At 43.7% G+C, this 15,814-nt stretch overlaps 1 protein-coding gene across 1 annotated transcript; it reads left to right on the top strand.

The window, feature by feature from the left end:
• Positions 1–6,600: 6,600 nt before the first annotated feature.
• LOC126534405 (uncharacterized) lies at positions 6,601–15,138 on the top strand. The gene is made up of 5 exons (XM_050181690.3): positions 6,601–6,833; positions 8,044–8,105; positions 10,842–10,934; positions 13,773–13,799; positions 14,949–15,138. Exons 1-5 carry the CDS (start codon positions 6,653–6,655, stop codon positions 15,054–15,056), a joined length of 471 nt encoding a protein of 156 aa, XP_050037647.3. The 5' UTR covers positions 6,601–6,652; the 3' UTR covers positions 15,057–15,138.
• The last annotated feature ends 676 nt before the right edge of the window (positions 15,139–15,814 follow it).

Below are 15,814 nucleotides of genomic sequence, written 5' to 3'. Positions count from 1 at the left end.
ACTTCTTTTCGAGCTGCGTGTGTCATGCAGGAAGTAGCTAGCTAAAAAAGAAACAAAAAGCAATTGCAGAACTTTTAACTATCGGAATTTTCTTTCTTTTTTTCGGTGTCTTCTAAACTGATTTTTTTGTCATTACAGTTTGCCATGACTGAGACGGATCTTCGATAAGCACTTTTCTGAACGCTTTAAAACGCATGAAGTGGCCGCGTCGTTCAAAGAAGGAGAAAATATTGTACTTTGGTATGTTTAATGAGCTCATGGATAACTAGCGATAGCTGATAGAAGAACTGCGCATCGTCGAATGTTTTGGGGATTCATAATCAGGGGTACTCCAACAAAGCGTTACAAATTAGTACGTGCGGTACATGTTTTTATTGAGGTGAAAATAAATAGAAGAGTTATCGTTATTTGCTAGCGATGACTGCCCCTTTTCACTTATCTAACAATATAGGATCAATAATACAGAAAATATATCAATTTTTGCATTAGGTAATTTACTCTAAAAAAAGGACATGTATCGACATTATAATAGAAAGTTTCTATCGAAAAGCTTTCGTTGAAACGAAGTCCGTGAATGTCTCCGTAAAACAAGTTTGTTTTAGACGTCCGAATTATATACAATTGCGCATGGTACGGTGGAGTCAGTGTTCGCCACAAATATCAGTGTTTGCAAAGAAGCGTTGAAGTGCCTTTATTGCTTTTTGATGCATCAACTTTTGGTGGTCATCGGCCTAACACTCTGGCCAGTGAAAAGTCCGATGGGAATCGAGTAAACGGAGTTCTTCCAGGCGCGATTTCTGTTTAGTGCTCTTGGGACATTTGCGGAGTAAGTGCCATGCTCGTCATCATGGCCTCCCGAACATGTTGGAGAGGACACGTGCCTAATTCGAAATAAAAGTACTTTGTGTCAGGAGTACCAATGCGCAGACAATGAAAGACGGTGTCGAAGTATCGTGGAAACTAAAGGTCTACCTAATATTCAATATGTGGGTCAACCACATGTAGAATTTATTCCTATGGCCACTCTGTCAACCAAGTCGACAAACACACACACTCTTGAGGATTCGTAATATTCGTCGTTCTTAAGACTCGGTCACGGATATAAAGCATTTTTTATTCTGTGTGTGTGTTTCTATTATTATCCCATATTTGCAATATTCCCATGAAAATTTAAGGCACTGAAATCGCTAAATTTCGGATACGTGTACACTGCTGATATCATTTAGATACATGTGTTATTCGAAAGAAGGCCCTGCGGCATAGAAGTTTATATATATATATATATATATATATATATATATATATATATATATATATATATATATATATATATATATATATTGTCCTGTTCGATGAACTGTCACAAGGACTTATGGTGCGGACCATAGATCTACAGACGGTTGTCAGGTGGGCGGCTTAGGTGTAGCCTACCATTTGACAGCTAGTGGCGCCTTGATGAGTGCAGTCGGGGACAATTCCACAGCAGGTGCTGTAATTTAGAAACCTTTCTAAATATTTGCAAACGCATGCTACGAAGCCTTACAACACCGTTACATTGTGGAAGGCTTTTATCAAGATCGTTGGGGGCCACCATCAATATCCTCCCGAAACGTCACCATCGGTGAAGCCTGTATCCAGCTACCACTGCTTTCCTTGTCACGTGGTGTGACGAGGGTAACTACTTGTTCTCAAACAAGCTAGTCATGCTGAACACACTGTCCACTTTTGCTTGAAGTGATCGAAAAGCCGAAAACGCGCACTGGGGGGTATAGGCCGACAATCAGGCTCTGGGAAAGGGCGTATCCAAAAGATAAACGTGTCCGCTTAGCTTACAGGCGAAAATAATCAATTATGGTGAAAAACGAAAAAGCAAAACGTCCGGAGATTAAGAGAAGGGACTAGATGAACCAGACGAGCGGCGTCCCATCCACTGCACGCCTCAGTATGCTGTCTAGAAGGTTATGTAATCCGGCAGATGGTGACGGCCTGCCCTTTGTCACGATAGCACTGGCAGATCGTTATGCTAGCGTTTCCCGGTTTCTGTGGTTCCATTCACCTTTAGACAAAATAAGCTCGTTTTGTCATTATCTGAAATATGAGCAGGAGATGTCACGCGTGCGACATTTATACCCAAAGAATATCTAACTCACTAAACTCAATATGTAGCACGATACTCGTTTATAAAGTGCTAACGGCTTGCGTTTCTGAAGAACGGAAGGCTGCAGGGGTAATTGCAATTACCAAGTTGAGCAACACCCTTAAGGCGTTTAACTTTCGCCCATCATCACTAAAGAGCACTGTAGGAAAATAACCCGAAGACGTTACGCTTCCTTCGGAAGGAATGCATCCTGCCACTATTTTCGCACGGTTTTCGTAACGACCTCTCGAAAATTAGGACACTTACACTTTTTCTTTTTTCTCGTGCAGCTTGCGCTGCGGCGCATAATTGCATATTTACATCAAATAAATAATATATAATTGGCAGTCGACCATCAGTTGCGTAGATTCCTTATTATACCTGACTTTCAGTAAGTGAGTGATCTGCTGTTATGTAAAGAAGCTCATAAGAAAGCTCTAAGTGGAAGTATGCAAAGGACTACTTACCGCCGTGATAAGCGCCTACCTCAGCAACCGGAGGCCAAAAAGTGCCACAATTTAGAAACTTGTTGCACAAGACGCCCTCTCACCCTGACCAGACTCATTATGTATTTTAATGATTTATTTATAGGCCCCAGTACGAGTGATAAGGCTTCGCTTTTTAAAATCTGTATCAACAAAGAAAAAAGAAAGCCTATATCGTGATATTTTCCGGACCATCGGGCGCTTTGCGTGCTGCTGGCTTTGACTATATGCCTGTCTACCCGAAGTTGAGCGCAGGAAGCTGCCTAAGAATGCGGCTGGTGTCACCAAGCACTGAGCTCGTGGCCTCGTGCTGAGCAGCTGTACGCCGTGTCATAAATTTTGATCACATCGTCTGGGGCCTATACATATAGTCAGTTGTTTATCGGTAAAACAAAAAATAGGCTACCGTATGTTCTATAGAAGCCAGAGATTGAACCTGGAACGTTGTGGAGCTTTTGCCGAGCGGATGCTGACCAAATACAAAAAATATACAAGAAAACTTTGAGATCTGTGACTTCACAATGTCATACCGGCACCGCGAGTTCCGGCGCGAAACAATTAAAAAAAAATGAATCTCTGACATTCATTTCCGCTTCTAATATTCAACCTATTATCGCAATATTGACAAAAATAGACTCTTGAAAGAATCTTTTATCAGTTTAAACCAACTTAGAAATTATCTTTAGTGTCCCTTTAAGCACCGATCAGGCAAGACGCCGTAATGTGTGTGTTATGATTCTGACCACTCGGGGTTCCTCTACACGCAACCGATGCCCGGTAAGCGAGCGTTCGTTCATTCCGCGCCGTTGGAATGCTACTTCCTGGGCCGAGAATGCAACTCGCGCACTCGTTGCTTAGCAACGGAACGCCATAGACAGCCACTGATCCGCGTGGACGGGTTGTCCAGGGAGCGACCGTTTCTGAATGGAGTTTCAACGCCGATTTCAACGCGAAAGTCGAGGGCAGACACCTGCAGGCTATTAATGACTTCTTTCCTTGCTCTAGCGCTACTCAGAGCACAAAAAAAGGACAGCTTACAGGATGAGCGCTGTACTTTTCCTTCATACTCGAACTGAGTTGGGCTAAAGCAAGACAAGGATATGATGCGTCAACTCGCGCATTCAGCAATACTATTAATGACAGCTGACTGCGTATAAAGAGAACAGTCGGTTTAAAAAAAAAGGCTGTTGTGAAGGCGAGGTACTGAGCGAAGTGCCCCTGTAGACTCAGACAAGACACGCGTATAGCTGAGCTCACTTCTGTTGTGCGACTGGTAGGCTTATCTCGATATACGAGACATTTCCGAGAGGGTCACGTCGTTTGGCCAGGCTGTATTTCGTTACAGTTATTCCCGGAATCGGATAGTCGCGTGAATAAACAAACCGAAGGCCAGCCGCGGTGCCCTCCAGGCTGTGGCTTCTCCGGTTACTCGCAATGGTGTCCGCTGTGACGCGTAAGGGCTATGCGGGCGTGGGGGGGGATTTCTCCGCAGCCTCAGACTATCACGCGCACAACCATGGCAGCCCCTTGAGCACAGATATATCTGTACACTTTCCCATTCTTCATCGAGATCACAGCACTACTGAATCAACGAAGGTAGCGATGATCCTTCTTGGCGACAGCGTTCGCAGGGTGACGCAGCTGCAGGCTGCTGACAGACTTTACCGCGTTTAATCAGAGCCGTGGTCAGTATAACTACATTTTTAATAAAAGACTGATAGCAACAGCAACAGTTTATCTCGAATATTTAGCGCGTGAGTGAGCGACTACTGGTACTAGAGGACTCCGAGCAGTAACTTATGATGTCGAATATAAACAATACAGAGGTCCTCATAAAGCTAGGAGTTCGAAGTCATTAACAGTGGCCGCGCAAGGGATGTCTCGAAACGCTGGCTCTAGCTTGAGACATCCCCTTGTTCGAACGCTGTGGATCAGATTGGTGCGTGCATCTTTGTTGCCTTAGAAATTATATTGAACTCGGTAAGATTTTTTTTCTCTTTACCAAAAATACATTTCTGGCTTAGATTTTGCAATGTGGTTTTACTTGTACCGTATAACGCTCGGCATTCTATTTTGGTTAACGTGAGCGTGAAAATTGTGTGTTCAAAACCATGCAAATTCAATGTGCGCCGTTAGGACAGCGTGGGAACCTTGATCATTGGCCCTGCTGGCTGCAGCCACGTGTCAGTGAGCATCGTGAATTATGTGGTACCCGATTAACCTTCCTTTCAACTAAAATATCCATATTTATTCATATAGGGCTTGCGGTTGCGCAATTGAAGCTGAAACGTACTGGAATAACGTCTATTCCATTTCAAACCAGTCACTGCGGGCACTTTACACGTAGTGACCACGAAATTCTTCAACAGGGTGTTCTGCATAATGGTTTGCCGCAGCTGGCGGGTTGGTTCATCGGGTTTAACGTCAGAAAGCGACATGAGGTCTACGGCAGATGCTGCAGTGGAAGGGTGGAGGGTACCGGTTAATTTTGACTACGTACCTAGGGGTCTCTGACGTTACACGAGCGCTCTGTCTGTCGCCATCGAAGTATGGCTTCGTGGCCGGGACATAGAACCACGTGACTTGTTTTCGTCAGCACACTGCCGTTGCCGCTGAGCCACTATGGCGGATAGTCCCTCAGTGCTTAAGGAAGCCCGCTCTTGAAAACGCAATAAATAGATTGCCACCGCATTTTACCATAATGTAATGAACTAAAATCTGGAAAGTACTCCTAGCCTCCAAATACTCATTAAGTGCTCACACCTTGAGCATTGACGGGCCTCATTTTCTGAATCACAAGTCTTCTGGGGTAAATAATGTTAGCCTATCATAAAAATAATGGATCTACTTATTAACAAATTTCATCACTGATTACGGCGCAGTTTGCCATGCTCGCGGGCAAGGAACACTGTGTCGTAAAAAGTTTTTTTACCTTGTCTAATAAATACAAGAGTAAAGATAAAAAAACGGCTCATGGCAACCCTGAGTCAAGCACATAATAAATTTTTGAGGTGACACCTGAAGCACTTAAATGATCCCTGGAACTAACGTACTGCATTGTTTCTTTCAAGCTCTACTTAACGTTTCTTCCTGAAACGCCCTCTAAACGCACTCGATGAAAAGATTTGGGTTTGTCGATGTAATTCAGATTTTGATCAAAATTGTGCATATTTTAAGTGTGGGAAGATGTTTTGTGTCGGAAGATATATATTTATATATACGGATATTCTAAATGGTTTCATTTACTTAATATACTCATAGTTGCTATTGCGGGTGAACCACGAGTTAGTGCACGCAAATTAATCCTGTATGAAGTGTGTATCTATTATACTATTATACGTCCGGTAGAAGTTATTAGTGTATTGTATTGTATTTCATGGCACAATGTGGGTTATACCCAATTATTTGGAATTTAGGTTGCATTATAAGGGCCAGGAGCCTCTGACATGCTTATATATTGTAGCTTTTGCGCCTTCTTCTGTTATTTACGAAGCACTATCGGAAGTCTAACTAAGAATTATGCCAAGGCTTTTTGCTCCAAGCAAGGGCCGTATCCACGGAGGCCAGCGGTGTCGACTTCAGAGATCAGCGGGGAAAGCGAGAAGCTTATCAAGCCTGTCAGAACTGCTGAATGCCATACGACAGAAAAATGAAAAACGCAAGATGACAAGAAGGAAAGATAATGAGGAAATGTAAGAGGGATTGCACAGAAGTTGATAGCTAACAGTTGAAAAGAATATATTTGGGAGCCTTGACACGGCCTAAGGGAAAGTTTTAGTTTCAGGCTCGAATATCTTTATTGCACCCGTAATGTCCGTTGTGATGCAAGTATGGCGAGATGCCCACCATGATGAGCACCCCACGCCAGCGGTGCAAGCTCGCACCCTATCATATACCCTATATCTTTCCTGCCGGCAGAAAAGAGAAAGGGAGAGACTTGAAACAAATGGCAAGGGCTAGCCCTATTTAGGCGAGGTGTAGGGAGCGTTGAGCAGTCTTTGTTTCGGAAACGCCTTGAGACTAAGCCAACATGAAGGTAGTTCTGTTCTTCGCCATACTTTGCGTCGTCGCCTACGCCGATCACGAAGAAGGCCACAACGAAGAGCAGCACGAAGGCCACCATGGGAGCCACACTGAGGGCCAAGGGGACCCAGCGCATCATCATGCACCCCACCATGGGCACCATCATGGGCACCATGCATCTGTCTGTAGTGAGTCTCGTCGTGGTTTTGCTAGTGCACTTCAGTTGCCAAACTGAAAGGCCAAGTCTATCCCTCGAATAATGTAAAATAGCTGCGGTGTTAGTTTAGTCCGTCAGTCGTCATTGTGGAAAACAAAAGGAAAACCCAGCCTCCTGGCTTCTTTAACGAAATGCACAATGCACACAATAAGTGCACTTGCACTGCTATGCAGTAGTGCACTGCGCATACAATCTAAACAAAAAATGACACATTCTTAGAGAGTACCTCAAGAAGATTGCGCAGGTGGAAGTATCAATAATGTCAGGGAATGTTTTCATTAGGTATTCTTCTTGTTTTCTTTTAATACCTTTTCGAGCGTCGTCATTTTATGCATGTGATATTAGGATGTATTATTTGATTTGCTTCATATCACCAGCAAAGACCTCTTTGATTTCATCTCAATGCAGTTTTCATCTTAGACACACAGAAGTTCCCGAGATTATGTACACAAGCTTTGCGGATAACTCTAAATCTCGTTCACCAAAATAAAGTATCACTCTCAAGTAGTTCCCTGATCTTGATCTCCCCCATTTCAATGTTATATAATCATAAGAATAAAATCTTCTGGAGTTTTCAAATTACATTTCTCCGCTTCAAGGACTCCATCGCGGAAGATCATTCTTTTGCCCGAGAAACCAGTTACTGTATCTGTGATCACTGTGAGAAAGGTAAACGCTACAATAAAGTTATGTCTAGGAGATACAGCATTATGGAAGCTTTTAGAGCGCGAGTTAGCAAGGTAGTACTATTTATTTATTTATTTATTTATTTATTTATTTCATTAATAATTTATTATTATTCTTTATTGCCTACGTTCTTAATTACACTAACTACGAACGTAAACCTGCAACCATGATTAAACGAACAAAATTCTGCACGATAACTGTAGTGTCTCGGCCAGAACTATAGGAAGAAGGAATCCTACATCACCGACAGGAGCTAACGTCAGAGAAGAACGCTGTGCAAGCACTACTGCACTTCTTGCGATCTACCGGCCTTTGTTAACCTCTCTAACTGGAACTCCCTTCGTGTGTGTGTCTCTGTGTGTGAATTTTTTTTAACTCTTTCATCTCTGTTTTCTTTCTAACCCCATTTCCCAGCTCCTGTGTAAGGTAGCAAACCGGGTACTAACGTCTGGTTAACCTCCCTGCCTTTCCTCTTCATCTCTCTCTCTCTTCAGACCTGCCAGAGGACTCGATTGCTGCTGTGGCGGATTGCGTGCAACAAAACGTCACCCAGGAGGTACGCTTCCCAGTTTTCTCTTCTTCATATTCCTAGTCGGCCGTTGGCTAGTATGAAGTTGTTAAAGACAAGCCACACACCATCTGCACGCTATTCTAAAATACTCATTTGTACTCACTACGCTTTCAGCGGATTTTCGCTTTCGCTTTACGCCAGAAGACTATACTAGCCTGCGTGCAATTGCGTCACACAGGCGCCCAAGCTACGGTACTATCGTCAATGCGCACGTGCGACGAGCCATCGGACTCCTGTTCTTACAATGACGCCATAAGCTGCTGTGAGCGAGGTGCGCTGTTGCAGAAGATCAGGAGCGAATTCAGAACGCTTTTTCTTCTTAAATACTGCTCGTCATTCAACTTGTCTTCACTAATAGCATGTTCGCTGTCGGGATTGTCCAGTGCCTAGTTTCAAAGAGCCTTCTAGAGCACGCACCACTTTCTGAACACATGCCCATATTTTATATATTTATTTCATTGCGATAGCAGTTCTATGAACACTTCAGACGCATTTTTGCCGCCGGTGCGATATTCCCCATAAAGCCGAAGGGCGATAACACCGTCGCCGCGCATCGTATGCTGTATGTACGAGTAAAAGCATGCGAGTGAAGCCGACGATCGCAGCTCAATCTGGCACGCACGAAGAAGGCGGAGAGCAGATGCGCCGTCTTGCGTCGCGCGATAAGCCGGGGTGTGGGGGGGGGGGGGGGCGGTGACGTTTGCTCAGGCGTCAACTGCGCATTTCGCGATCGGGCGCGAAGAGAACTGACAACCGCGTCTCAATCTCGCGCGCCATATATGGATGAAAGCGGGGAGGCAGCGCGGGAGGGAGGGGCACAGCTGGACTCCGCGAACAAGTGCGTACTTTGCACAGCCGCGCACGGTCGCACGTGCCGTATCTTGAAAAGGATCTGCACACGGCTCGTACCGTTGTGCGCGCTGTGTTCTCCCCGCTCTTGCGTTGAAGTGACAGACGGAACGAACGTAACACGAAGATCACTTCGCTCGCTGCAGCTGCCACGCTTGCTCACACCAACGTTTTGACAACGAGTGTCCACGGTCATCGTGTGTATATGTATATGTTTGCGTGCGGAAGCTGACACCATGCTTGTTATGCAGTTAGTAAGCGAATGTTTCCAAGTTCATACGGCCGATAAACTACTATCCTTACTTCGTATAGTTGTCTACTAATTTGCAATCGCAATCGATGCTTCGCCTTTCGGGCGAAACTGGGACTTTATTTATTTATTTGTTTAGTTGAAAAAAATACTGCAGGCCGCTTCTGCGTGCCCAAGCCGCAGGGGGAATAATGTATCCAGACAAACAATATTTATTGCATGTCGCCAGTAAATATACAACACTTCCCTAGTAATACAACATGTAATAATAATGTAGGGAAAAGAATAATAGTAGATATGTATGCTGGTGAACTGAGAAAGGCGCGGGAATAACCAGTGGCCGCTTGGACTGAACATAGTACGCGTCAAGAACGGGTCGAAGAGAGAACGTCAGTGGACACAACATTCCCTGTTTGACCTCTCTAATCATTTCAAACCTCCACTTACCTCTGTACTTCTGTTTTGTCTACAAAAAAAAAAATTCCTGTTATGGTGATACATTCTGTTATGAAAATACGCCATTTGGTAAATTATTCCCATCGATTTTCGTTGAGAAAAATAAAGGGGTACTTGCAATTATTTGTGCGTGGGAATACAAGAGTTAAACTGAGCGAAAGATAATAGCGGGTGTTTCTAGTTGACAACGCTTGCACAGAAGATGCGGGAGTGAGCGGATGACGCCATGGTTGGTAAAGTGATTTCAGCTTCTTCGTAGAGTTACATTATTATTACAATATTATTACAATATTATTAGTATTCGTGAGGTTGCTACGGTATGAGTTCACTGCTGAATATAAAGCGATCTGATAGTCTTTCAATATATTGAAGGTTCTTGACGTCCTCCTTTGTGTAGGGGTCCAATGTATTGCATGCATATTCCAGTCGTGACTTGATAAGGTGCTTTAAGGCAGTAACTTAACATTAGCAAATGAATACAGTTTGTATTCTGAAGCACAATTCGCGCTTCAGGAGACAAAGCTTGCGACACGCGGACAACAAGCACGAGCAATATGCACGGGCCAGGTTAGTCGACTTCTGATTATGAAATAAACTGTATACTAAGTACCGTCAGAGACTGCAGCGTCGCGAATGTGGAATTTGGCACGCAGAGCGACATTTCTTGTTAGTAATACACTGAAATTTATTTTTAACTTTTTATTCTCAAAGTTTCATTCCACAAGGGTTACAACAGTTAGATATAGCGCGCAGAATGGTCGATACATGTGATAGCGGAGGCGCGGCATTGTGTATGTCGATTTCAAGGGTAAAAAGAACAGAAAATCAAAAGAATTGGTATAAAATACGAGCCCTAAGTTTCGAGTGGAGAAGACAGTACTACCGCTACCAAGCAAGCACAAAGAAGCCAAACTCCTGCATCACCCTCCTGGTGCCTAGAGCACCTGTACCCATCCCTTCCCATCCGCTTCCAGTGGCGAATGAATAGTAGAGAGCGGAAGTATCCCTCTAAAAATAAACACGCTTTCAAACAAACAGTACGGCCCCTGGGCTTGAGTCAACTAGTGCGGAATGAAACATAATGCAGCTGCTTCTTCAACACACTTAGTACAGTACGCAAATTGAAATTATTGAGGTGATTAGTATGTGTGTGCAATACTATGCAGGTCCTGCAAAAGCTGAACCAAGTGAGCGCGAGTGTTGAGTGCGACACCATCCTCTGTGGAATCAAGAAGATTTGTGAGAGAGACGGTACCCTGGTACGTTTTTTTATTTGCTCTCTATTATCGTTCTGTACATGTTGTTCTTTGTAGATACAAAACATGGTCTGGCGAGAAAATTGTTAGACTGTCGGAAGAAGCATACCTGTAAGGAACTACCTACAGCACAGGTAGTGATATATATTTTTGGGCTTATGGTTATTTTAACACCTAACGTAAAGGACAGGAAAATATGTCCGCCTTTAAGTGAGCTGTGGCAATCACAAAAATCGTACCCTATATAAAAATGTGGCGGTAAACGCGAGCCTTTTGCGTCAAAAGGCACAACGTACCCTTGAAGTACGATGTCCCAGTGGACGTCTATACTATCACGTGAGGCTGACGTATTACCATTTACGGAACACGGATTACCAAGGACGTAGACATGAGCAGCAGCGGTGCCGGCGTCATCTGACGACATGGAGTTCAACCAGAGCACATTGAATATTGACTGCTGTATCTTAAATGCACTGGCCACGGCGTCAGGCGTGTCTAAATTAGTCGAAAATAATACAAAAAGTTTTTTTTATTTCAAGATACAGTCGAAAGCGGCTATTTTTCATAGATATAACAAAAGAAAGGTGATGGTGGCCTACAAGTACGACCACGGTTACTCCTTTCTTCATGAACAAATAGTGTCGTATCCACAGTTACCCATAGTCTTATACACTTACGCACATAGCTTGAGTAGCAGAATGAGGTTGAAGCACTTATTATACACAAATGGACGTTACAACAATAACAAAAAAGCATACGTATTTTCAGGGAAGCTTTCAAAGCAACAGTGCGAAATAGGGGGGGGGGACACCGATCATGTTCGCCCCCCCCGCCCCGAAGAACAAATTTCTGCCTACGCCAATCGACACTTCTTTACCACAAAAGCAGATAGTATACCAATATGAACGAAACCATTTTTTTACTTAGTAGGCATTCTTAGAAGAGGGTCATATGGCAATACTAACAGCTGCCTACAATGCCACTGGCCTCAAGAATTTTTTCATAGCTGTTTAATGCAACATGTAGATTAATTGAAGCATGTGCGTAAGTCTTCAAACAAACCCGTGGCATTGAAAAAAAAAGAACGTTGCATAATTTTTATCATTCAACCTGAGAGGGGGGAAAATAGATTAAAGGAGGACAGGTCAATTCAAATTAGCCTACTCATGCATGTTCCAGAAACAGCTAAAGGTCTACCAGAATAAAAAAAAAATCTGGTTTGGTACCCTGCACAGATGATCGGGGAAGAGAGACAGAAAGATCAGCGTAAATAAAGTCGAACGTGCTCAAAAACACGCGCACGGCCTCGTTGGTACCAAAAGAAAATAAAATGAAATGGCAACCAGCGGGGCCAAAAGAGGTCATCTTGCACTAAGCGTCCCGAAGACGTCCAGTCCTGAGCAATTACAAGATGGCACTAATGGTATTTTAACTGCCATCTAGTTCGACCCCCGTATAGTTTACTTTATTTTCACCCTCATGCCTAACTGGTGTAACAGTATGAGTTTTAAAAGATCATGAAATTCATTGCGCCCACTAAACTATCCGATCACGCCTGTGCGATTGAACGATGGAGTCAGGATGAATCGTGCTTCGATTAAGCGAGCTAGCTAAGGTCCTTCCAGAGAAAGTGAAATCTCCTTCGATATCACTTGAAGTCGTCGGCAGTGCCAGCCGTAGCTCCATCCGTGTGACAATTTCACCTTTTGTATATCTTGACATTGTATTTTTTGGTGCTTGCTTGTTACATGAAACTGCTACAAAATTTACGGAAATTGATTGTTTACTTCATTGTTCAGTATAAAAGACCCACAAACCGACTGCGTGCCCAACCAACATGTGGTGTACGCATCTCACTATCATCAACCTCGCTCCATTTTCTCCCAATCGGGAGCTAAGGCTCCCTGGGAGCCGTAGAGTTAGGGGGGAAAGAGCTATGCTTTCAGCAATGTTCACCAAAAGTACGTAGCACCGAAAGTCGGTAGAAATAAATGTAGGGTCGGCTTTGTTTTGTCTCCACAGATTGCTTAGACAGGTAAGTGATATGCAAGCGGTACATTTTTTATTAAGGGCTGTGCAGCTTCACAACACTGCGACAAAGATCTGTATATTCGTATTACCCCTGTATTGCTTTCGGAACTCTGGCGTTCCTCTGTTCCGCCAGTACATCGAAGCCCACGCTTTCGATGCGCTGAAATGTTGCCGCTCGACTGAGTACGAGCTGCGCGGCGCGCGAAGTGGAACAACCAATAAAAGCGGAGTTCGTTTATTTGAAACAAATTCAGGTCGTCAGAGGCGTGGACACTTAACAGCTAAATCCCATGCACTCGTTGCTACCAGGGTATCGCGCCAGTGCGAGACAGTGAGAGCCGGTACCAGTAACAACGAAATGTCACGTGTCTTTTGGACACCACCTATCACAGCTCGCAGCGTACATCTCATACATATCTGTTGCAAAAAAAAAAAAAAATCAGCGTCGCATGATGCCGCGGTTTGCGAGGAACAAACATTTTTGGAGCCAACCAGAATACTATAGCTACTACGTTGTCGCTGTCTTGGAAGCTGAGTCATCACCAGGACACATACTAAGCTAGCAGGAAATAACAACGGCGTACTCACTCTGCGTTGAAGAATTCCTTGAATAAGATCTCACTTCGTAACCACGGCCTAACAGCCTAGTGTAGATCCTTGATTGCATGCGAGCTTAAGCTTGGAAGTGTGTCTCATTGCTGCATAATCCGGAAGTTTTCTTAGGGTTTTGGTTGCCACCAATAATTACTAAAGTACCTCTTTTCAATGAAAATCAAAAGGAGCTGAACCTTTTTTCTTCACATTTTGCAGGAAAACAACCGAACCGACGTTTTCACGGTGAGTTTCTTTAACCTCAATAAACAATAACGTATTTTTTGCGTGAATGATACCTCGCACGTTTACATGTTCACTTTCACCTTTAAACAAGTGGCTGTGTATTAGGGGTTGTAAAAGTAATATTCGAATAAGATTATGTTTCGCTTCAAATGACATAAGCCAACCCGATGTGATATTAAAGGGTCCCTGGAAAACTTTTTTAGCATACTAAAAGACGCTGCAGATCGGTTAATGAGGCTCCTGTGAACATGTGAGCCAAGTATTGTGGCACTGCACGCAGCAGGTAATTTAAAATCTCGTGTCAAAAGCAGCCAGCAATCGCTTGCTCTCGCATTCCGCAATTCCGTCAGGCCGCGTTATCGAAAGAAACAGGTGCACCAACGCTATTGGCTGATCTTGTGATCGCGAGAGCATTCTTATTAGTATGTAACTGCTAATTTTGAGCTAAGTAACTAAAAAAAATATGTGTGTCTGGGATCTCAAGAAAAAAAAGAAAAAAAGAACAGACGATCATTTCATCTTTGCACTGCACGTAGCTGCGTCAGCTGGATGTGGCCTCCTAGATGGCAGGAACGTGTTGCGTTGCGCAATCTACTGCGGCTGCCTTTCGCCGCCGCGACACTCAACTTTTGGCCAGGGCTTCGCCCTCTTGGCTAATCCGCTGTGTAGCTTCAAGCGCGCTAGCGGAGACCAAAATAGAGAGAAAGCCACGTATGTGTGCGATAGCTCCACTTTAGTTGAAGGATTCGAAAAATTTTTGTGGCGTGAGATTCATGAGACAACGTTTTTCTAACAGTGAGGTCATCTTATGATTAGCTAAAGTGTTGCGGGGCGCCCTTCGAAGAAATTTAGGTGATGCGGCCTGCCGTGATGAAATACGCGGCTGCTTCATTAAATTTTGCTAAACGCTGGACTGTCGTTATCAGAACACCTGCTTTAAGATTTCCGATTTGCTATAAAAGCATATCTTTTCTTTCTTCTGAAACATTGAAAGGGCTGCAAGACGTGCAGGGTGGTTTATGTCGCGAGTGACAAATTTAATCGTGATTAAATTCCAGTTCAAAGTAGTAAAAGCTGCATGAAGGTCGTAATTCGGCATTGATTCCCAAATGTTGTAACAAATAATTTTCTGCTTTTTGCTGCTTTCAGCCTGAGCAGAACCAGGAGCTCCGTGTAGCCTTCTATGGCTGTCGGCCCCAGCCAGTGGTCACCAGTGAAGCACCCCAGCAGGTCAGCGAAGTCACACCTGAAGCCTAAATTCTGTAAATAACGTTGAACGAGCACGCGTTTATTTAAAGCTCAAATAAATACGAGAACGCGCATCCCATGCGTTTCGTAAGATGCTTGTGTTCTTCTGTTCCGGACGCACCATCATGGACATAAGGAACCGGAAGGTTTCACGTTGAAGTTCGGCCTCCTGCTTATAAAATTTGTCAAGGGATCAAATACATAAATAATAACTGTACTGTCATTGCCAAAGATGCTGCAAACGAATTCTTAAACGCTATCCACTGCCAAGGCAAGTCAAATATGTATTTTTTTTATAGAAGAATATACTCGTATGTCCGAAACATTGTACCCGAAATAACTGATATCAATGCTTCCATGTTTTTGTCTATTTAATAAGTAAAGAAAATAACACACGAACTTTAGAACCATATCAGTTAGAAAACAGCAAAGCAGTGCATGCAGCTGATATGAGAAACGTAAAGGCCCTGAAATGAACAAGTAGAGGAGAAATATTTTAATGAACCTCTGTCATTCGAGAACTTTGTTTACATTTTTGTACATATGCGACCGCCAGGGAAAAATCTCAATGACGCTGGCCTTTGTTCCAGCGAATTACGCAGGAGCAGCTGTCACCGGTCGTGTAATTGCACCGAAATTATGGCCGCAACAGAGAGCACGTATAAAAAAATGGAGGACGCTTAAGCTTCGCCTTCAAGAGTGGAACGCGATAGCGTTATCGCACCCCGTTCGCACCGCCCACTCATTCGCTCGGCATGCTCTTCAGT

The sequence above is a fragment of the Dermacentor andersoni genome, chromosome 7 (genome assembly GCF_023375885.2).
Source record: "Dermacentor andersoni chromosome 7, qqDerAnde1_hic_scaffold, whole genome shotgun sequence".
Taxonomy (NCBI): domain Eukaryota; kingdom Metazoa; phylum Arthropoda; class Arachnida; order Ixodida; family Ixodidae; genus Dermacentor; species Dermacentor andersoni.
The sequence above is the reverse complement of the archived record's forward strand: the minus strand, read 5'-3'. Positions and strand labels throughout refer to the sequence as shown.

Excerpts from the sequence above, each read along its gene's own strand:
- LOC126534405 (XM_050181690.3), top strand. The coding sequence starts at position 6,653 with ATGAAGGTAGTTCTGTTCTTCGCCATACTTTGCGTCGTCGCCTACGCC. Across the intron at positions 6,834-8,043 it reads GCACCATGCATCTGTCTGTA|ACCTGCCAGAGGACTCGATT; the intron begins GTGAGTCTCGTC and ends CTCTCTCTTCAG. Across the intron at positions 13,800-14,948 it reads ACCGAACCGACGTTTTCACG|CCTGAGCAGAACCAGGAGCT; the intron begins GTGAGTTTCTTT and ends TGCTGCTTTCAG.